The sequence below is a fragment of the Haliaeetus leucocephalus genome, unplaced genomic scaffold (assembly GCF_000737465.1).
Source record: "Haliaeetus leucocephalus isolate CR32 unplaced genomic scaffold, Haliaeetus_leucocephalus-4.0 Scaffold151, whole genome shotgun sequence".
Lineage (NCBI taxonomy): Eukaryota > Metazoa > Chordata > Aves > Accipitriformes > Accipitridae > Haliaeetus > Haliaeetus leucocephalus.
In genome coordinates this window covers 12,877,173-12,900,291 of record NW_010972587.1, presented here as the reverse complement: position 1 = coordinate 12,900,291, position 23,119 = coordinate 12,877,173, and the positions used below count along the sequence as shown (strand labels likewise).

General features: G+C 42.5%; 1 protein-coding gene across 1 annotated transcript in view; it reads right to left on the bottom strand.

The window, feature by feature from the left end:
- Positions 1–939: 939 nt before the first annotated feature.
- PLXNC1 (plexin C1) overlaps positions 940–23,119 on the bottom strand; it is a 75,861-nt gene continuing 53,681 nt past the window's right edge. The window contains exons 22-32 of the mRNA XM_010561980.1: positions 22,528–22,674; positions 14,961–15,138; positions 13,694–13,797; positions 9,355–9,409; positions 8,268–8,299; positions 8,072–8,179; positions 5,981–6,144; positions 5,388–5,535; positions 3,400–3,540; positions 3,236–3,310; positions 940–1,535 (exon numbers count right to left, since the gene is read on the bottom strand). Of these exons, the coding sequence (XP_010560282.1) occupies positions 1,431–1,535; positions 3,236–3,310; positions 3,400–3,540; positions 5,388–5,535; positions 5,981–6,144; positions 8,072–8,179; positions 8,268–8,299; positions 9,355–9,409; positions 13,694–13,797; positions 14,961–15,138; positions 22,528–22,674 (1,257 nt within the window). The 3' untranslated portion in view covers positions 940–1,430. The remainder of the gene's footprint in view (positions 1,536–3,235; positions 3,311–3,399; positions 3,541–5,387; positions 5,536–5,980; positions 6,145–8,071; positions 8,180–8,267; positions 8,300–9,354; positions 9,410–13,693; positions 13,798–14,960; positions 15,139–22,527; positions 22,675–23,119) is intronic.

Genomic DNA, 23,119 nt, shown 5'->3' with positions numbered 1-23,119 from the left:
GGGCAGGCAGCAGCCTTAGTTAAGTGTCTCCACATGACCGAAGCAGAGCCCGGCGGCCACAAAACGTTTCAGCTCCGTAGCGGGGGACAGGACCGTGCTGGTGCGGTAGCAGAGCCGCGGCTGCTCCTCCGTGGCTGTGCACAGTAGCCACGGTGCCAGCCTCGTCTCAGCAGCGTGGCCACACACCTGCTTTCCAGCTGGGCTAACTTTAGCCATCAATGCAAATGTAATGGACAGCCGCCTTTTAAAACCGCCAAGCCTCAAAAAAACACCCCAGCAGCACTAAGGCAGTTTTAGTTACCCCCTCCCCACCCCCAACCCTAGCTAGCACGCTTGTATCAATTTCTCAGACACAGCCAGAGGTTACATACACCAGCCCTCCTGTTCTTACATATTAAACTAATCCTTTGTGTGGACAACCTGAAAAAAAACAACCCAAAACCGCTGGCTTTAGATCTGTGAGGCCCCTGTATACCCATGGCAAGACTGGCCAGGACTGTCAGCACTGATGCATCGGGGCCGATCATGCGCCGGAGTCCAGGTTTGGGCACCAAAGTGCGGCCATCGCCAGCTGCTTCATCAAATCACAACGGTGTTCCAATGCGGTGCAGCTGCATGGAGGTTTCACACATGAAGCTGCTCACAAGTGTTTCACAGCTTATTTAAGGATGGAAAGGTAGAAATGTAAACACAGACTGATGCCAGCCTAGCGCCTTTCTCCAAAAGCCTCCCTGCTCCACCCCGCTCAGTGGTTGGCTTCACTTTGCAGGTGGAATTTCTAACCTCAGGAAGGTAAGTCAAGTCCTGCCATGGGGCATTTGGCCTTCAAACCTCAGACCCACTTTTTCTGCTAAACGCACTTGTCCTAAGTGTCACTTTGGTGCTGGTTTGTTTTTTTTTTTCTTTTCCCGAACAGGAACCAGTGTATATTTGTCTGGAAGGAAGGAAACTGCAGCTGACCCGTATTCTGAAGCCGGAGCTCATCCTCACAGTTTGCCAAGGCTGCTGAAAGGATGTGGCAAAACATCAGCTTTCTCTCTTAAAAAAAAAAAGAGCTAAGCAACTTACAAGTTCACATGGGCAACTCTGACCTTGCAATGTGGTTTGCACATCTCCTGCAATCTTGTTTTTAAGTAAGCAGAAAGCTTACTTTTAGGCAGTATTGTTGAACCAAAAGGTACATGTGTTCAAGTACCTAAAAATGCTGGCCCAGCCAACACTAGACTCACTTTTGCTTTCACATGCCCACGTTTGAATATCTACCCCTGCCCGTACTTCATTCCCAAATGTAGATATTACTTGGAATGGTCAGAGTGGAGAAGAGTGTCCAAATGTTTCAAACCCTGTACATATAGTCAGTCAAAACAGTTTGGGGAGCAGCAGCGCTTATTTAAAATCCCCCACAGTGACGCTGTGAGTCAGTGCTCTGCTCAAAGCCATTTGCATTTTTTCTTTTCATCAAATAGCACTTTTACTTGCTGGAGCTGTTTCTGGACTTCTTCAAACCCCCGTTCTCGTTCAAGTTTGCTGACAATCTGTTAACAATTAGCAAAAAAGAGAATAATTTTTTTAGTGCTTATTTTACTTGCTGTTTTTAAAGCCTGCTTTTCTGCATTCCAACAACTAGTGGCAGAAAAATCCATCTGAATGCCTGCCTATATGTAAACATTCTATTCTGACTTGAACACTTTATTTTGGTAGTTTTCCTTTCAAGTCATTGTGATTACAGGATTTGCAACACTTCCACAAAAGAATGACACAGCCAAGCAAGAATACCAAAACAAATCCAACACATGCTCATCTCTTGATGTACAAGGCAAGGCCAGTGCTCCAGTTTTACCCGAGAGCAGATTTGCAAATGGTATTTTATTTCTCTTCCTCTGCCCTATAAACTGAGGGCAATAAACTGCTTCTCTTCCTCTAACTGGCCCACTTGGCACGGGCCCAGGTGATAGGAAGGAGCACTACTGCTGTCTGAAAACTCTTTGCTGGCAACTCTACAAAGTGACTGAGGTCTCAGCAAACAATGAATGAGGTTTAGCTGCTCCCAGTCAAAAGCCAGAGAGGGAAGAGCAGAGGGAGGGTTTTCTTCTAAGGATGGGGTAAGTTTAGCCAGTACTAGCTTCAAAAACGCAAAAATGGGCCCTAAGATTAGAAAGTGTTCTGAAGTCTCCTCTGTCAACAATTCTAATGAGCTTAATAAAGTGTAGTGCCATTCTGAGCATCATCCCAAGCTTTTTTAAGAGGCAAAGATTTGATGCCATCCCAGATAATTTGAGATATTAGAGACCAGAAGTGGTAAGCTAGCTAACGGGTGACTGAGAGCTGGATGATTACAGCAAGTGCTGATGCTGTGCTGCTGGGGATGAAAGAGAGAAAGGTCTGGTTGCTGGGAGACCCAGACAACCTGCTGCAAGCGGTAAGGAGGCCTTCAGGCAACACCCCCCCAGCTGGCTCTTATCTGCGTCCCTGCGCAGGCACACGCAGCCTCTGTCAAGGATGCTGCCGAGCAAAATGGAGTGGAGAATCCTATCATGCAAAGCGGAGGGCAGGGATTTTCTTACAAAGCAGCTTAGAGGTAGCCTGTGACTAAGTGCTTGCAGTTGAGAAAAGATTTCTTTTGTTAGCAATAGCAGGGACTGGAAGCTATAGCTTCTTTTCTTTAAGAGAAAGACTATTAGAGCAGAGCGTAAGAGGGCTGTGATGGGAAAGGAGCAGAGACCTCTTGCTGTAAGGCTGAGTGTGCCCCGTTGAGGTGTTTGTACTGACTGTTAAATCGAAAGGCCTGGTGCTACAGTCTAATCTGATTTCTGAATTGGGAGGGAAATGGAGCGCATGCACCGGAGTTGTGACAGGCATTAGCAGATACTCTGCACACACAGTAAAACAAGAAGTCTAGACTAGATAGGAACTCTTTCGAAACTGCACGGAAGATTTTGTTGCTACTGTCCCTGTGAATCAGAGTGGTGACAGTACAGGTGCATTTACAGACCTTTGGCCTGTGACCCCTCTGAGAGGTGGGGGCTCCAGCTGCCTCGGGGGCCGCACTGCTCTGGTCCCCCCAAGCTCAGCGGGAGGAGCAGCTGCGGCTCCGACACCGAGGGGCTGTCGCTGGAGTGGAATCCAGTAAGTCACACACCAGGCCAGCCCCTGGTTACTTTGTCGAGCCCAACTTTCCAGCCTGAGGCAGCAAGTTAACATTAAGGGGTTAAGCAGGAATAGCAGACATGCTTACCTCATCATAATATTTCACTACGTATTTGTAGATTTCAATCAAGGCCACTTTCTCATTAAATTCATTTTCATGTTTCTAAAACAGAAAACAGTTCTGGTCAGATAGTTCTCCTTTTTAAAAAACTTAACATAAAAGCAAATGAAGTTGCTGCTTCTCAACCATACCTTAGATTCCTGAGTTAGAAATTCTTCAACCTCTGAAGTGGTCAGTGGAGGCAGATCCCTGATGGCTTTATAGTACGCTTTCACCTCCTTCTTGTAGAGCGGAATGTCCTTAGCATAGAGAAGTTTATTTGTTGGTGCTTCCTTAAAAGAAAACATTTGAAGCCTTGTCAATTTTCACAGCACAGATTTCCTAAGGTTCCACCTCCACATAGTTAATTGCATCTAATTGTGTCTGTTCTCTGTGTGACTCATTTCTCTTTGCGGTGATTATATGCAAGGAATCAAGGTTATGAAATAAAGATGAAGAACAGACGCAGGACCTCAGTAACAGTGCATTGTGTTTCATGACAGTTGCCATATTATTATTTCTACTGGTATCAGGAGTGATGAACATTTGTCCCTTAGATGTAGTTTTCTTTCTTCCTTCCTCCTCACCCCTCCCGGGACCTGAAAGATTGTGAAAGCTGAACCAAAGGGCTTGAGGCCGATACCCTATTTAACGTACAGGATACAGCAGTGCTGTGGAAAGTTCCCCTAGGGTAACATGCCAGAGAGCCTTGCTAGATCCTGTCCTGGCAGAGGTTCCCCTGAAACTCTTTGGTCCCTACTACTCCTTTCGCTCGGGGGTTCGAGGGCATGGAGAGCTGACTGCCAGGCATGCACAGCCAAAGGGATTTATTCTTTTCCCCGGGGCTTCAACAACCCAGGTCAGCACTGACCTACCAGGCAGCGTGAGGCTCATCCGAGAATGTAAATGCTTATGTTTGTGGTAGGAGCCAAAGCCCCACCTGGAAACTGTGTTTTCAGAATGTAAAAGTGGGGGCTGGTAGTTTCCTGTCACTGCTCTAGTTTAAATTCTGGGGAATAAATGACACAACCATGTGATATCTTGTCACTACTGTTTCCACTGTGTGATGAAATAATTTAAATGTTTGTTTTCTAAGTGGCTAAAGAATGTTTTAGGATAAAATGCTAAAAATCTGAAAGTAAATACATTATAGTACTAAAAGGCCACAAGATGTTTACTGCATTGCAAACCTTTATCAGGTTTCAGCATCCCTTTTCACATGGCTAATGGGAGCTGTTGTATCAACAGTACTTCACATCGGATGTTAAGCACAGAAACCTAAGAGACCATTTGCAGTTTTTCCATCAAGTGATGTGATTAGTTTTAATTCATGGCACTTCACTCCTAAAATAAGTTAAATAAGCACATTATTTGTTATCTACGTTTAACAGATAAGCAGTTGGTTCAGAGCACATAGGAAATTAGTCCATTTTTATATGAGTTTTTTTTAGGCTAAAAAATCTCTAGCCTGTTTTTCCTGGTAGTATGAACCTGAACAAATGCTTTCTGCTTTGGTCCAAAGAAAAGGAAAATATCCTTGGGAAAAACGAAGCATTCCTGATCCCCAGAGTTCTGGACACTGTACTAAAGAGCTTTTGAATGTAAGATTTCTGGACTCATTGCTCCAGCAAATAATTTTGCATATAAAAACAGACCAGCTCATAGATGTGAAAGGAACTGTTTCAAACTTCAGAGCTCTTTCAAGTGTTCTTATATCTCCCAGGAGCTTACTGTGTGTTTTCTGCACATTGGTGTGTGGCAGACAAAATTTGGACTACTTATCAAATAACGTTAATACTTTTAAGACCGGTGTTTAAAAATTCTTTAAAACTTCCTTAAAATCTTACCATTTCCACCCTCTTCCACAAATTCTATAAACACATTTTGCAGAAACTAACTGCAGAGAAGACAAGCAGCAGTTAACTATCAATATGGCATTCTAGTAGCTGTATCTGACTACTCCAGTGAATTCTTCAGTCACATGAGATGGAGCAACAAGGAATGGAAACCCAGCTTAATTACACCACTGATAGTTTGGCCCCTAATGTCATCAGATCCAGGACTTCATCCCCTAAATCATTATACAGTTGCAAAAGACATTGCTTGAGAAGTTAGCAAAAGACTGGAAGGGCAGCATTACCTTCCCCAGTGTCTGTTCTGCTAGAGAAAAGGCATCCATGAAAGCTTGTGCGATTACAGACAAACAGCCATCTATATGTGAAGTCTTCTTAATATCAAAGACAAATTGTGGATTCTTCAGTATGTTCACCCAGAAGCGAAGAGGAAGACTAGAGAGAGAAAGAACAAGCATCTTTAAAATTAACTACTCAGGTAGCACAAATGCTTTAAAATGGCAGTTTAATTGCACTGCACTCATGGAAAGAAGCACGTTTCTGGGCTGCTTATTCACGTAAAAAACGGATCAGGGAACAAAGACTACAGAGCAAACACATCAGTTAGTCACCCTTCCCTCTTCAAATAATGCTCTCAACCTGCAGGTACTTCTTTCTGAGTGTGAAGTCAGTGTGCAGACTTTGAAGTCCTGGAAGCTATGGTGGTTTGTATCAGTATCCAATCAATATGCTAAAATTACTAGGATCCACAAAGCCAAACCACATCTTCACCCAGACATGCCAAAATCTTATTCTTCTGATCACAGGTGACTTGTTCCATCTTTGCAACATTACATTTTCAGAGAGTGCATGCACTCCTGCGCATATCATATAGGCATACCTGTTGGTTTTCCATATATGGACCACATCAGGGTCAGTAATTTTTTTGCTCTCAGCCTGGGCATCCAGAAAGTCAAAAAAGTACTTGATGGCAACGGGTGCTTTATTGTTGGGTAAACTCCAAATGCTCCTAAAGAGCTTTTCAACAACTGAATGAATTGCAACCTGAAAAGTAAGAAAATGAATAGTGCTACTATTACACAAGAGAAGAGTAGGATTTCTTGTCTCAGAGAGCTGAGCTTGCCGCAAGGCAACCACACACAGAAATTACAATACGCTTGTGGTAAACATCTAGGCCATAGGTTATTGGCAAACAAGACAGTCAATAACAAAAATGAAACTACAAATACACCATAATGAGCTGCTTTCAAATGTCACACATCCTATCACTTCAGGAGAATTGTGGTGAACTTTGTGATAAATCGTAGGTGGAAGGAATCGCTCGTTCCAACAAAGACAACATCAACTGTTTGGATACTGTTGGCACCCTTGGTAAAGGCATTTCGAACTTGTGACTGGAAGAGGGAGGTGAGCAAAAGGAGTTTAACCAGTTTTCTAGGGCACTGGTCTTTGTGGTGCCATCTGCGACACATGTTGAACACATGTGCTCATCAACACTTCACAGTCAAGTGACTGTGGCGCTCGATCTAATTCTAGGATAACAGCTTTGGGTGGCATACAAAGACACTAGTATTAGAGAGAAGAACTGAAACTGGGTATTTCTGATCCAGAAGTGAAGCTATTTGGCTCACAAAAGCAAGGACTTAGTTACTGATGGACTCACTGACATCAGCACAGAGTATTCATAAGTAGAGGCAAACAAAGCAAAACGCTGTTCTGCGTTTTTTTTCTTCACATCTGTTCTGAAGCTCAGTTCAGCCCAATCTTCTCTCAACGAGAAGGATTTAAGTGCATCCCAGGGCCTCGATGCGCTACTGGCCAGTTCATTTCACGTGGTGAACGCTGCAGTTGTGTCTGTGTGCGTGTATGGGTGAGGGAGACATGGTTCGATGCAATTTCCTTTAGTGCACGGCATATCATGGGTGGAATTCCACAGTGAAGGATATCATAGCACCGTTGTTCAGACCACTATCCTACTTCGGAGAAAGAGACGATTAATTTAAAGCCCTTTAAAAGGACTGTTTCTTAGAGCCTGATCTTTTCTTTTGTACTTCAGTCTTCCACCATAAGATATTACTGGTTTACTCCAGCAATTCCTAAGGGCTTATTTTAGTTTCCACAGCTAATGAGAAATGACCAGTCTTCACTCTCACTTTGGGTAGTGTCCCAAATTACTTCAGATGCTATCAACAATCTAATTAAATAATGATTGATAGATTTTTAAATGCAAGAAGCCCACAATCATCATCCCTTCAGGGCTCTTGTATCGCACAGCTCTCAGTGTTGTGCACTGATTAATATTTTAAGTATTATGCTGTTGCAAAGAGTTTTTATAACCCTTTTGAGTAAGTCAGAAACAAGATGACATTACTGGAGGGAGTGAGCAGGGCTTATTCCTAAGGAATGCACATTGTATAAATAAGGTAATTGTATTATAAATCCTAAGGACCTTGTTTTTAAAATTTATGTAGTTATTTTGTATGCTTAATTTGAGACCCTAAAAGATTATTTCATTTCATGGGCAGCATGTTGTGAAACTCAGGCCTTGGAAGTTGTCTCTAAGCTGGGCAAACTGTAGTAGAGGGTGAGGAGTTTGTTGACTGAAAGCTGTCTCTCCAAGAGGAATCGTTCTAGCTCTATGGGACTCAGTGGCAAAACTCATTTTCTGTAAGCTCAGTAACTACCTTTTTTCTTTAACCTGAGAAAAAAGGTTGTGCTTACTGAGGAGATAGAGAGGGCAAGTAATAGACAATTTTAGAACTCTAGCATTAGAACACGCGAAATGTATCTATCACTGCAAATGGTTATAATCCATAGTTAGCACAGTCATTTTTGTAGGCTACCTTTTTATTTAACATTTGATATACATGCAGGAAGTCTGCGTAATTTCTGCTTTAATTTCTATTTCTGTTGTGCCAAACTAGCCAAGCCTAACATCAGCCCTCCCCCAAAATAAGGCTTTACAGTTTACCTTTGTTGACAGAAGCTTTGTCAGATACATTTCTTTCACTTTGAATTTTTGCTTTCCTTTGTGACCTGTTCCTTTCACATCTTTGTTTGCTTCAGAGTCTGGTAAAATCTGTTGTGAAGAGATTAGAGAGATTACGCAGATACAAATACAGCTTAGCATTAAATCTACCACTTAACAGTGTAATGACTGAACTCACCAAATGACAGTGTTCATCGGAGTACTCCACATCTAAATACCAGAAAGCAGAGAGCAAACAGGCATTAATGAAACACACAGCTACAAGCTTGTGAATTCTGCTGGGCTCTGGGCAGGGTGCATGCCAGGATGCCGAGCAAGCAGGCTGGGTGTCATGCTTTCCTGCCTGCAGCGTGGGGGAAGCCTCTAAGAAATGCACAGGTCCTGGTTCACCTCCCCAGTGCCAACCTGTAGCTCAGACCACTAAGCTAGGGCATCATCATCTGCTGCTGGGGTAAGCTGGTAGCAAATCGCAGCTCCTCTGAAAGGAGGACAACAGACAGCAGATGAGACGATGGCATTGGTTTAGTCTGTAAGAGCACTCAGTGCAGGCTGGCTGAGGTCAGGCTTGAAAGCAACGGCTGAGAACAGACAACCCTGGTCTTGCTGAGGGAGAGAGCAATGCCATCCCAGGGACTTGCACCTCAGGGACACATCTCTCCTAACTTTAGATGTCCACTTTGATGGGGAGGTGAATCACAGGCTAGGAGCGTCTGTTTCTGCCCAGGGGCTGCAGAAAGTCCACCTTCCCCAAGCCACCAGCTGGGCTGGAGCAACCTACATCACAGGGGTAGGTGAGATGAACTGACCCCTTCTAAGCACCCTTTAACTCTTGACCTGCTGTTGAGACAGCCGAGTCAAAGTTTTCAGAAACACTGTCAAGAGAATAAGGAAAATTCCAAAACTGTGGTTTTGTGTTATGCCAGGGCATGCTCCCTGTGTTGGTCTCACCAGTCAGCACTTTGTGTCACCTGGGCTTCCCTGCCCTGCTTTCCTGCCTGTGAGTCTGTATCTTTAAGCATTCATTTGCTGAGGACTCTAAGTCCTTCTGTCCTTCTTTCCTTTGTCTTCTTCCCTCCTCCTAGGCCCACTGTACCTGCCAGAGGCCCAGAGCCAGGGTAACATGGCTCTTCATTTGGCCCAGCTATATCAAAGTGCCAAGTTTTCTGACCTCCTATTGACCAAGATACAACCTGTCATAACTCAGCTCTCTGCATTCCCAGCCCATTCTCCACGAAAGATTAAATAGGTTGCAGTCCCTTTGTTACCTGATCGGGTATTTGCCTTCTTTTTAAAGACTTTTATGGTTGCTCCATTTGAAATCTGAAAGCAAAAACAAACATATGCTGAAACAAAAGTGTCTACAATTCACGAAACCCTCAGTTTCATTTCCTCTGTCCTTAAGTCCGTGGCAGCGCAGGAGCTTGCCAGCCCGCTTTGTTCCCACCATGGTGTGCACAGCTCTCAGCAGGCAGCCAGGGCCAGGCTTTCAGGCATGGGCAGCAGTTGCAGTTTATTAGCCTTACCTGGCAAGGTGGGAAGGCAGTTCTTCCGACAAACTGGCCTTTCAGACTTTTCCCTTTCTTTGGTTTTTCTGGTTCGGCCCCTATTTGGCCATTTTTGTTTTCATGTACTGCTTTGTGCTGCTTCTTAACCTAAACGATTCTACGATTCTATAATTCTTGCACCCACCTTTCTACAGATTGCCCAGGTTGAATTCTCTGGCTCCAGTGCAATAGGATCTTATGGGAAGGTGAGGCAGGGAGGAGAACACAAGAATGATTTCTCTTCAGCCCCCTTTCTTCCAGCTCAGTCCAGTTCCCCCATGCCTTACGGTGGGGCCATGTTGAGGGTCTAGCCTGGTGCTCCCAAGAACTATTTTCAAACTGAGCAAAATATTTACACCCCGTGGACTGTAAGGTCAAGATCTGTATCTAGCTACCTTGGGATTTCTAGTAAAAATCTACCCCCTTCCTTCCCTGAATTTATAGGGCTGCCAGGATGGTAACTATTATCTTTAAAAGAAACTGGCAGGTCATGCTTTTATTGTCAAAGAGTAACTCAAAAACGGTTCCCACTGAGAACTACACCACTGCTCTGCTGTCAAATGTTGGGTCTTGCCAAGTGCTAGTGTACTTCCCTCTATAATTACAAAAACAACTGGCCAGTTCTAGGAAGGGATCTTTGCCAAAATAATTTAAGTGTTTTTTAAACCTTGGCAGCCAGCCTTGTGTGAGAAACCAGTTTAAACATTAAGATACTCTATCAAAAGCTGTGTCTTGTGCCAAAGAAATCTGCACTTACACTTGCTCCTGGAAAGTAAATGCAATCTATTTTATAAGTATGATTTTTTGCAGTGTTTCCATTTATCATACAGTGTTTCAGAGCTCTTTCAGATAACACAGAGCACTTTAAAATGACACTGCAAGTAGGAATATGCTCTAAGGCTAGCTTGTGAGGTGACACAAACACCTAGAGAGTCCTCCTACTTGGCCCTGAAGATAGGTAAACAGGAACAGGGCTACCCAGCAGCTTACCCCCTCCCAGAGCGGTGTGGGCAAAACACTGCTTCAACTCCCTCTCCAAGAAGCAAGAGAGCAGCTCAATGCTGAAGTGTGTTGGCTCCTGTCCTGAGGGAGATGGGCAGAGCTTGGAGGAAGAACCGTGCTTCCCTCCAGGAACCAGAGGCGTTGGTGCAGTGCAGCCATGATCCAAGCCCCTACTTCAGGTTTTATTTCTGGTACAAATGATGCTTTTAGTGGAAAAAAAAAAAGTGGAATATGCTTTCCCTTTATCATTACTGCAGCAGACATACTTGCTGTTTCTTTCAGTGTGATCCAATTAAAAAAAAAAGCAAGCCCTTATTTTTGTGTCCTGCTGCCTAAATAAATTTTCACGGTGGGCTGCTCCCATGGGCACCTCAAAACACCTTTGTCAGCTACGTTACTGAGGGGGACAAACAGGGACAGGGGAGATCTGTTCAGATCCACACAACATGGAGTACAGCTACTTTGCAAAACAGAAGATGGAATAGTGTGGCTCTATGCCTCTTCCTTGTTCTCTGGGCTCCCTGTCCTCCCTATAATCCAGTTCTTGTCAGTGAGCTCTCTGGATCACGCATTCAAATTCGCTCTCTGGGACTGTGCCTGCTCCTGGAATGCGCGATGCTGCTACAGGTTGAGAAATTGGAGATCTGTGACTGGAGAGCAGATCTGAAAGCGGTTCTCCAGCTCTCTTCTTGCATGGGAAATAGGACATCATGATGTCATAGGACATCATCCATAGGACAGCAACTTTCTTGTCAAGGCTTATGGTTATTCTCATGCAAACCATAGTGCAGACCTCATAAATAATCAGATCAGTAACCCTACTAGGAGCAAAAAATTAAGAGCAAAAGGAGCACAAAGTCAGAGACACATGAAAGTCTAGTAAGAGTACAGTGAATTTTTTTCCCTTCAGAAACACCACACAAAAACTCAAACATCCCCTACTTGTGCATTTTAAAAATCAGTGTAGAAACTAATGTCTGCTTTTTCAAAAGTCCCTGGTGATTCTGGGACCTTTACACCACAACCCTCAAGCTCCAGTATCTTAAAAAGATTTGATAGTACTTCCCAGTTTCAAAAATCTGGTTATTTTCTAGCATTTAAGCCTGGCAAACAAAAAGAAAAATTCAGGCTTGCCACAAAACTCTAGGCATTATTGAAATGTACATTAGAATTCCTCAGGCAATGTTACTACTCTCACACTGTGTATGCAGTGTTCCTTTTTCTTGCTAACTAGACACCTTCACAATCCTTTTTGCATTAATATGCATACAAGAAAATAAACTAGATATGCTAATGCCTGACACTCGCCACTAAGCCACTGCCTAAAACGCCACTAAGCTTCTGCCTAAAATGTACATTATTTTGTCAGTGTCAGAAAAAGTGAACTAAAATATCTAGCAGAGATACCCAGCACGATTTCCATAAGGCAGCTGCTAAGCTATAATTAGTGTAGTTACAGCTTTGCAAAAACAACTGAACCTCCAACCTAACTTGCATCTGCCTGTAGAAACCTCAGACAAAAACAAGAGCTGGGACAAAGATACCAGAGATGACAATGACCAACTGGAGCAGACTCATCTGCCATGAGGTATGGCACCCATGAGCTCAGGAAGTGCAAAAAGCTGCCAGTTAAAATCAGGGAGCACTTGCAATAGCTGCCTGTGGTAAGAAGGGTGGGTATTATCGCATTAGACAGAAGTTCAAACATCTGATCAGATTCAAATCTACGTTGACCTTTGCTGCATAGATTCTGACTGCAACACTGCAATGTCCTAATTTGTACAAAATCTTTACAAGTGGAGTGGAGGAAGTCCCATGTTAATCTATACACAAAACTCAAGAGAGGCACAGGAAAAGCTGTATTTAAGACACTGGATGGTGACTCAGGACATCTGGGTTCACTGCTGCCTCCCCAGGAGGTACGGAGAGCAACAAACGCCTACAGAAATCTGTAAAGTGAATCCAAATGAGCTTGCTCCAGACCTGAGCAGCCTTGTGCTCTGCCCAAGCTACAAACAGTCCTGCTAGTCGTCTTTGTTCCTCTCTGTGGATGGCACTGTATTTGCTCATGCAGACAGCAATGTTCAGGGCTGGCTCAGGTTTCTCAGCACCATACTGCATTGCATGACACCGACCTACACTCATCAGCAAAACTTCTAAATAAATAAAAACTGATTATCATGTTAAGAGCCAGGCTTTCAAATTCAACGAGGCACAAAGAAAGCTCACCAAAAGCACTCAGCATACTAACCTCATTTCCAAAATCTACCTGTAAGCATCAAAATGTGAGCTACCATATCACCCGAGGCCAATCATCTGTTGCACATTTTACCCCAGCCCCTCAGCCTCTGACTAGTGCCAGTAGAAACTCCTTAGACAGGCAATGCTGCTTGCTATCTTTTGCAATGTGCTACACCCAGAAGGGCTCTGCCACCAGTTGCAGCCTTGTGTGTTGTTGCAATGATGGACAGATTATTGCAGCATTGAAAATGACAGGTGCAATTGGAAATGGAGGGGAAAACTTGTGGTACAAGTGGTGACAGTAGGTGGAAGCAAAAACAGAGAGAAAAAGGGAAGAAGACTGACACGGGAGGTCTCAAAAGAAGAGCAAGCAAATGCATCAGTCCTTTTTTATTCTGACTCCCAATGAGCTTTCATAAGTATCACTACCACCTGTTCAGATAATCAAAATATGAGGTGGGAAGAGGTAAACAATTGCTCATGGTGCAACAAAACCTCAGCAGCAGAAACTAGAAAAGACTCAAGGCAATGTTCACAGCTGGAAATCAGGTGTTGCTTTAACTGAAATGCTCAACAGAAGTAACAGTTTACCTGGTATGCTTGAACCAAGCAACCCTGCAACAAGCAAACCTCTGAAAAGTAACAGAAAACACATGACTCATTGGCAAGAAAGTTGTGTGTCACACATTTTCCTTCTGTTGACGATGCTCAGCTATCTCTTCAAGATTTTGATCAATCAAGATAATTCTATGCAGACAGCATTTGGGAGTTGGGGAGAAACTGCTTCTCGATTCATTGGTATGGCTTCCGTGCTTACCTCGTAATGACCGATGGTATTTAGCTTCCTTATCCCATCCTCCATCACCTCTGAGGAACCATCAATATCTAACAATTCTCTTTGCTGCTCCTCAGACACAAGTTCTGCAGTATGACAGCAAGAGAAAACAATTACATCCCAATGGCATTCTCACTGTACAGATGTTTGTAAAGAAAAACAACACCTAATTATTTTTGGACCAGTGGCTCCCAACTGAGCTGTTTCTCTGTCCTTGTGCTAGGTCACATAAGAGTGGTTTTGCACTCCCACACTACAGATTCCTTATCTGGGGTGACAGCCTGGGTGGCTTCCATTACTGCAGGCTATTGGTGCCTCACTCTGTGTTGGTCAAAGCAGAATTTTTGGAGGTGCTTTCACCTAATCTAGCTAGTTACACAAGCGTGGCCTGATGTTACGGGCACGCTGGGACTTGAAGAAAGGTTTCACAAGCTGTACAAGATTCACATAGTATTTAAGGGTGGTCAGGTACTGGTGGTGGATATAAACATCAGATATGAATGTAAATTATCATCACTTGCCAACATAGCATCTGAGAAGGTGAGGAAATATCAACACCTTAGGGAGCAAGTCCAGGAGGTGACAAATGCCAACAATGTAGTTTGTTAGATTTCCTACTGGAGCATGTGGGAAGTGGTATGGTGGCAACTACTGACTTTTATCTGACCTTGGGCTCTTGAAAACCCAACAAGGAAAGGCAGCTCAACTCATCTGCTGGAGCGGCTTTACTTACATCTATAGATATTGTATGTATCTTTGTGAGTCATATGTGAACTATTATATGAACCTAATCTGACTGTAAATAAACTATATTTGTGGGTTCTCCTGATCAACGCAAACGTAGGCCTGTTGGAAGGAAGGGCAGTAGGAGGGATAATAGGTAGGGACTAAAGTACTTAGTAATCATGATGTGTCATCTTACCTGCTGACAAAATTTATCAACCAGCTGTACTTAGGTGGACAGGCCACCTTACTTAGAAAAGGAACAGATAAATTAGACATGTTCAATAAATAACATGCGTTTGTTAACTGCATGCTGAAGCCCATGCAGAAGCGAAGCAGACGTAGTTCCAATGTTCTAACTGGTAGCATAAATGATCTAGTATTTCCCTAGAAATTCCTTACAAAAACTATGCTCTGCCTAAATGCTAAAAAAATCAAAGCCAAAGGTAGGATTTCCTAACAAGAAAACTCCACAGACAGACCAGTGAACTCCATGAAAATATAAAACACAGTGACATGCTCTTACCAAGACCAATTTCATCCATCTGCAGACCATAGAGAAAGCCATTCTTATTAAGGAAAGCCTGAAGGCTCTTCTCCTTGGCTTGGCCTATGGTGTCACAGTCCAGAACATTAACTTGGATAGTTTGACAGGCATCTCCACTCTCATTTTCTGGGATTTTTTCAAAGATAATGTTCACTGTCTGGGGAAAGAAACACATGTTATTCTGACTTACAGGGAATACCTGGCATGGGAAACCTACAAACTCCTGACAGCATATTTTCAGCATATTTATTATTAAAGCTATTTCAAACAAAGATTATTTTAATTAATTACACAATGAAGCATTTAGAATTCCTCATGTCTGAAGAATCAAAGATATATAGCTATATATTTCCAAAAGTGTATTTTGTATTCTGCTTTTGTGCAAATCTATTTCAGTGAATTACCAAAAAAAGACAGGACACCAGGAAGAATCACAATGCATGTTCTAAAAAAAGCATTTTATTTAAAAGGAATGCCTTTAAAAGCAAAATGGTAAGTGACTAGAGATCTGATAAGGTTGCTCAGTAAGTCGTCATGGTAAGCATGATTGATTTTGACTGGATAGGAATCAGTGTTAAAATGCATATTTGCACCAGCAGATCATGCCGAGTGCCTTATATCATACAAAAAAATACACCTCCCCTGGCGACATCAGTGTCTGTCTGCATACAGCTGTGTCTCTAGAGGCAGCAGAGACAGGGCTACTGCAGAAGCAGTGCAAAGGGAAAGCATGCTGCAGCAGACAGAACCTAAAGTGGTCCAGATCTGCACAGAAAAGTGTGATTTATTCTGTTAGTCATTACTCCAGGTCAAACACCCACACAACCTGCCCAGTTACAACACCCCTGCCCTTTAGCTCACAGCTACTCTCAGCTGGGACACAACTCATCTGCTAGGCTGCACACAAGGTGAGCATGGGCTAGAGGGAGGTGCCAGTGAGACTGGGTGACCATGTCCAGGGAATGTTTTCAGTCAGGTCTTATTTCTGGTGATGTCAGGCAGCTCAGCTGCCAAAAGGCAGGGAAAAAGGGATGAGCACAGAATTGCTAGTGCCAAACGATAACAGCAATCATTTCCAGTGCCACAGCCTGCTCCTTGCAGAGAAATCACTGTTCAGCTACATGGATACAGATGTTCTGCTGGAGATGCCTTGGGACAGACTTAAAACAAGTGTTGTAGGTGCTGGCACTTGACCGCAAGTGGCAAAGGAAAACCTACATACTCGAACCATTCTGGCTCTTGGACATTTCTGGTATAATACATATCTTTTAACTGAAATGAGAGGACTGTGGGTATGACTCAGTGAAGGAGCTATCATTAAAAGAGGAAGCAACTAAAAAAATTTTTTCTCCCTGCTGTCATGTGAAGGAAAGAACTTCTGTCCAGGTTGCTGAAGGGACAACTTTTCTCTCTTCTTAGAAAAATTGGTAGTTATTAATAGTTGTAGAATGCTATTTTCTGCTTTATTACCCAGCAAGAGTGGAAATTATGACACACTGGTGGTGAAAAAAAGTACTCCAATGAGACAGAAATTAACTTTACTGTTTCTACAGAATCAAGAAGAGTATTAAAAACAGGGTTGCAAAACTATGAAGATCAGGATTCAACAAAGACTAGGATGTAACTGAAGTCACTGAGAATAACTTAATCAGGACACTGAGATGTTTAATTGTGAGGAAAATGAGTCCATGGAAAGGACAGACGGAATGGAAGAGGAGGGTATGTGGGAACAGTGCCTGCAGAAGGAGAAGCAGACTGGATGCCATGCCTCAGGTTAGGATTTCATGCGGAAAATTAATAAAAAAATATATTGGCACAGGAATGAGGGAGTCATGCTTGGTTAGGCCCACAGACCAACTGAACAGACAGTAGTCCTGTCCTTGATTTTGATTGCCCTGAGGTCATGGTCTTGTAGGATAAAAATGTGGACAGAGACTAACTGTATTTTGTCTTTGGAAAACTCATTTTAATCAAATTCTTTGTCTCTTCTAGTCTCCGAACTGATCTTTCTGGAGTAGCTACTCACACTTCAGCTGATGTTGATTTGTCTTTACATCCTTGGAAGCATTCCTTCCTTTAGTTGATCTTTCCTCCTAACATTATTCCTACACTGCAATATTCATGTTCCTGCTTCTCCTTCATTTCCTCTTTCTTTCAGACTGTCAAGAGAAACTGTCTTTTTCTCTGCTGCATTTCCTTTTCAGCACATGCTCTCACACAGATTGCACATAAATGTGCAGCCTCTTCAATTATTAGCATGTGAGAGTCCTCCCATCCCCACTCAACTCATTGTCGGATGACAGGACTGTAAAAAGAGAGCAGCAGTCCTTTATGCAGGTGGAATACAAGTCATTTATGGACTTCTTAATCAAAAGTATCCACAATGTGAGGAAAATAACAACACTTGATGACTCAAAGAAGTGGTCAGATGGGAAGAAATATTTAAATACATAAAAGTCTCTAAACCAAGAGAGACAGACAGTTTTGCTGATATGATTTCCTGCAGAGGTTAATCTTAAGTGATGAAGCAATTGATGGGGAGCTAGGAAAGCCAATTATTATTAAGTCTTCCCTCTGTAGCTGAAGTTTTCACAAATCAGATTCAACCTGTCTGACAGCACAATCCCTGGCTTTAGAAACCATTAATCAGAAGCTGACAGTCACAATCACTGCATTTAGACACAAAGTGTAGAACTGGAAAAAGAATCAGAAATGACTGTAAAATTATGAAAGCCTTTTTATGATCAGCTCTGAAGGTCAGAAAACATTTAAGAGAAATCACAGGAGGACACATGGAAGGCACGAGGAAACATCATCAGGCCCTTTTCTAAGCTCTCTCACTTTGCAAAGGAAACGAAAGTACAAGATAACTTAGGGAAAGATTCCAGAGGAATTATAGCACATGTGGTTCTACCTAGTAATATCTAGGGTTGAGACTTCATGCACTAGAAATTAGTGATTAGCAACACAAAGTCTCAGTGCTCTTCAGCAAAGGCTCAACACAGGTTGCAAGAATTGTTAAAGGCTACTTAAGGACAACAATGCAAGCATCTTGCAACTACTTGTATAGCAACTAGCTTGGAACCTAGCTAAAAGACAGGAACAAATTTTAAAAACATTTTTTCACTCATGCAGTGACAGAAATAACGACATTTGAAGACAATGTTTGCAGATGGTTTTTCAGATTTGTAGTTTTCTTGAAAATGAATTTCAAACAATGAATTATTTATTAAAACTATTAATAACCATAGCAGATAATAAATGAGATGTGGTTTAGTAAAGAAATGTGATAATACTGTATTTTCTTAGAAGTGAAGAAGAATTATCTGGGATATTCAAGGGCTCTTATTCATTACCCTGTTCTCTATTCAGCTATGCATCTGAACAAGGCATATTTCCATTTCTCAGACAGACTGAAAAAACAAGAAAAACTTTTGATTGGTAAAAGTTAGAGAATTTATGTAAAGGAGACAGTACAATGATGTACAGCACAACAAAATTGCCTACTCTCCTGTCTCCCAGATTATGAAATACAATAAACAGGAAAAATCAGATTGATTGTATGATCCTTCTGTAGGAGCCAGAACAGTTACCATGAAGAGCATAGCTAACAAATTGGCATAGAAAATGTTACAGGAGTTAAATTTAGGTTAGAGGGGCACTACACAAAGCAAGGGTTATACTCTTGATGCTACAGTATGATACTCAATCTGTATCTAATTCAGAAGACTCTCCTGTAGCCAACATCTGCACTGCTCGCTTCCTAGCGAGGGTTGTTGTGTCCTTTTCTGCTGACGAAAATCCCCACATGTCACATGCTTTTAATAGCTTCCTCATCTCTCACAAATTGTGTCTAATAATACCAAAACCATGGCGTCTTATTAAGAAATTGGGTTCCCTGTCTCTGCTTTACTCCCTTACAGCCCTCCCACTTCTTTTAATGCCCTTCTTTTAACTCATAAAGCTTTGCTTCACTTTCAGTAAAAGGCTGTCAGCTGAACACGTGAATTAGATCATTTCTTCCCATCTAAAAATGCAAACTCATTTCAGCAAAGAATTCAACAGCCCAAATCCCTTTTTTAAAATAAGCAGTGACTATTCAAAAGAATGCTGGAGCACCAAGTCTACCACATGAAGAGGTCTCCCCTGGTTTTCCACAGGAGAGATTCCACCGAAAACTTCTCCCATGCCAGGCTGACATTGTGTAGCTTTTCTATTTAAAGTGAAGCACTTCAGTGAAATACTAACACACAGCTGTGCACCATGCTTCTTCATCAGTCATTGAGCAAATTATCCACCGAGGGGTGCAGCTGCTTGTCTGCCTGTGAGAAAGCAGGCTTGTTTCTTCAGCCTGCGAAAAGGCTCCACGACACATCCAAGTCTCTTTCAAGGCAGTTTTATTTCTCAATACTCAAATATAAGCACAGCATGAAACCACAGAGCTCCTCAGCTCATACTGGACCAGTGCTTTTAGAAGCATCTTTCCTTCAATTCCTCTGCTCAAGTATTTACTTCAGTAGCTCATTTCTGTTCAATATCTGACCCCTTCCAGCAGAGAAGGGTAACAGTAGGGGGTTGGCTAGTCCCAAGGTTGGTGGCCTTTTTAAATAAGGCATGGGGCCCAGCCAAAGACAGCTCTAATACAATTCAAAACCAACACGTTTCTTAGTTCTCTTTTCCTCCTGTTATAAATGGCCTGAATTTTAGAAAATCTCTCCTTCTTTCTCTGTGCCCAGTGCTTCCTCCTTGTCCTGCCCCAAGAGTTTATCTGCATAGTGGTGTGTTCAGGAAGAGACCTGTGGAGCTCCCCCTGATCTTTAGGAGCCTGTCTGTATCCTGCTGTTATTGGTTTGGAACTGAAGTCCCAATCCTGAAAGGACAGATTTCCATGCAGAGTGTCTACACCCTTGTTTGTGCCCTGCCACTGATTTGAGAGTTGAACTCCCTATCAGATGCATCCTTGCATCTTCAAGGGCCTATATAGCTTAAAAATCTGGACACTGAGTGTCTCCAGATGTGCTTCAGTATCTTTCTATCACCCTCTCTTTGGCTGTGTTTTTATACTTTGCTCTGGACAGGTAGATTTTAATGTACTGCTATTGTGGGGCTGTGGAAATGGGCAAAATAAAATACCAACAAAATACTGCAAGAGTCAGAACTGCAGTGAGCAAAAGTGCAAATGCATTTGAAAACTCAGCTCAGAATTTATTCCATTTAGAAAACAAAACCTGCAATCCCTTAGGCAGAAAGAGAAAATACTTGGTTCCCTGTCTGTACGCTCACAGGTCCTGCATGTCATTGCAGTGCATGTGAAGTGGTATTAGTGAGAGAAGAAAAGCTGACTCCTTCCACTTCAGCATCCTGTTAAATGCTGTTCTTGAAAACGTGCACAGCTGGCCTGCTTCCCCAGCCCAGAAAGGCTCACTGTTCCACCTAAATCTCTTTAACAGCACAGCTTTAGTTTCCAGCATAAATCTTAGACAAAACACCAAACAAAACTGTTTCCCTGTCCAGCCAGAGCTAGAGTCCTTGGGCTCCATCTCTGTAATTTTACTGCAGGATCCTCTCTCCTTGTCTGATGGTTTTAAAAGGGAACATTCAGCCACTTCTCAACTAAAAGTCCAATAAACTGCTGGACAGCGGGGAAAGCTGACTTATTAACCCTGTAACAGTATCATTATCTCCTATTTAAAAGCAGGAATACGAAGTACAAAGGCAGCAAACAATGCCTGAGAAAGGCTATCTGCCCTCTCACTTCCTCATCCACCTACAGACAGCCTTCCCCACCGACAGCGAGTCCTTTAGACCACTTCCCCTCTCTCCTCTTTGCTGCAGGCTGCCCACAAAACCCTATCAGCAACTGCAGGCATAGAAGTAGCACTAGGAAAAGTATTTAAGGCAGTGTTCAGCAGTTTCAGAGTCAGCTATCCCCCCAAGGTACTCTCAATTTGAATTTGTGCTATAAATAAGAAAAGTCAATCAATTCCACAGGACCAGATGTTCCTGCACAGTCTACTAGTAGTAGGCATATTGAGCTTGCTTGAAAATTGCTGCTCTGCATAACTACTGGGTTTTGTATCCTATGGCTATAAATAGCAATATATTTAAACTTACCCCAGATCCCAAATGCATGCCAGAATGCAGCGCACAAACAAGGAAACCAAAGATACGGTATTATGCATTTAATTTTTAGTCACGAACTTCCTTTCCAAATGCACGCTGTGGTAACTTAGCTTGAAGTACCTTCACATGAAGCTTCCAACAACAGCTTTGTAAATAGCTATAAGAAGATTTGACTACAAATTTGTCAGTCCAAGAGCTTTCAGCAGAAAATGACAATTCAGAAATGTTTCACAGAAAGGTTGTCATTTCAGTGAGCTTCCTACGTGACCCAGTGAGCTAAGTCCAACAGATTGCTGACCAGCCAAAATTTCCAGGGTCATGTAGTCTCCTCTAGTATGTGGCATCTTAGGACCTCCAGGTTCTTCCTGCAAAAAAAGATGGGCAGATCTGGAAGCTCCAGCCCTACCTCAGGGTATGGGCTCTGAAAAAGACTGAATTCTCCTCCAAAGCTGCCAGCACTTGCAGTGTCCCTGCCATGGCAGTTGCTGCCCTGGCAGTTTCTGCTCCCAAGCTCTGAAGCCCACTATTCAGTCACACTTCTCATATTCCTAAGTATGTCTGGTAACTCTGACAGGAAGCCAGGAGTTAAGAAGCTATGGAAATGACTGGAAATGCAGATTTTTAAGTTCTCAGACTCAAAATCACTTGGAAATTCTGGGGGAAAAAAAGTGCTCTGGTTATTCTGAAAGCCTTTTTCAGACCTCCTACTCAAAAAGTCTCAATTTTTACATGCTCCAAAGTGCAATAATCCTCGCTGTCCTTCCTCTCCTCAGTGTCAGAATGACAATCAGTAAGGGAATTCCAGCTTTCAAAGAATTCTGAGTGTAACGGTAAAATAGGAGGCACTTTGTAGTTGCTTTAAGAAAGGCTAGAAATCTATGGTAAAGTTCAGAAAGTTAGCTAGGCTTCCCAGATACCTAGTTTTTAACCAAGCGACTAATTAAAATCCACCACACTGTAACCTTGCTAATTTGGAGCTAGTAACATGGAAACCCACAGCAAATTATTGTTGCCTGAAGAGTAGCCACTAGTAAACACAATAGAAAAATAAAACCTCTGCATTCCATTCCTTCATTCATTGGAAAGTGTAATTTAGTTTAAATTCTAAGCATATGTTTATATTTTTGTAGTACAGTTTAAAATAAGAAGGAATTTTAATACCCTGAGACTTCATTAAACCTAACCTTTGGCGATTAAGGCATGCTGTGAAGCAAGGAGTGAGTGCTATTTGTGAAATGTATATTGGTGAAATACCAGCTAGTTAAACTCCATTGCATTTTGAAACTTTGTCAGCAATAACAATTTTATTATCTGGGTACTTAACCATCATCTTAGTGTCTAAAAGCCTTAATTTAACTTCCTAGAAAAAGAGGAAACATTGTAGTTGTCCGTGTTTGGAGGGAACACAAACTGGCAAACATACCACTGTTTTGAATTCAGACACTTGCCACAGCAGCCAGTCTTCATTAAGCGTGTACAGGGCTTTGCAAGTTATCGCGTCAACAGGTCCTTTGTTTATTCTCTGATTGAGGGTTGTCACCAGTGAATAGAAAGGTTCACCAATTGTCTCCTAGGACATGAAACAAACACAAGGAACACGTTTATTTTTGTAATCATTAAATGGGCATGAATAACTATAAAAAAATCTCGTGTAACTAAGTATTTCCTTTTAACTAACTTGTTGTCTTGCAATTAGAAAAGAAAATCCCTCTAAGCAGATTTATCCAGTTATTTGTTTAACCTCCATCCTTTGCTTTTCGGTGTGAAAGTCTCATGCAAATAGCAAGGGACAGCTGGAGTGTGCGGCAAGATAGCTCACAGCCCCTTGCTGTGCACAAGCACACTACAGACAAGCTGCTCCTACTCCACCTGGCAGACGCTCCCTAGTTCCACCAAAGAGCGGGTGGGGGGTGAGACGTGCATGTGTTCACATGCTTACTTCAGCTATTTCTTCCTTTTTCAGTCTTGTGACAAAACAAGCTAACAACTAGTTTCCTTTTGAATTGGCGTCTCCC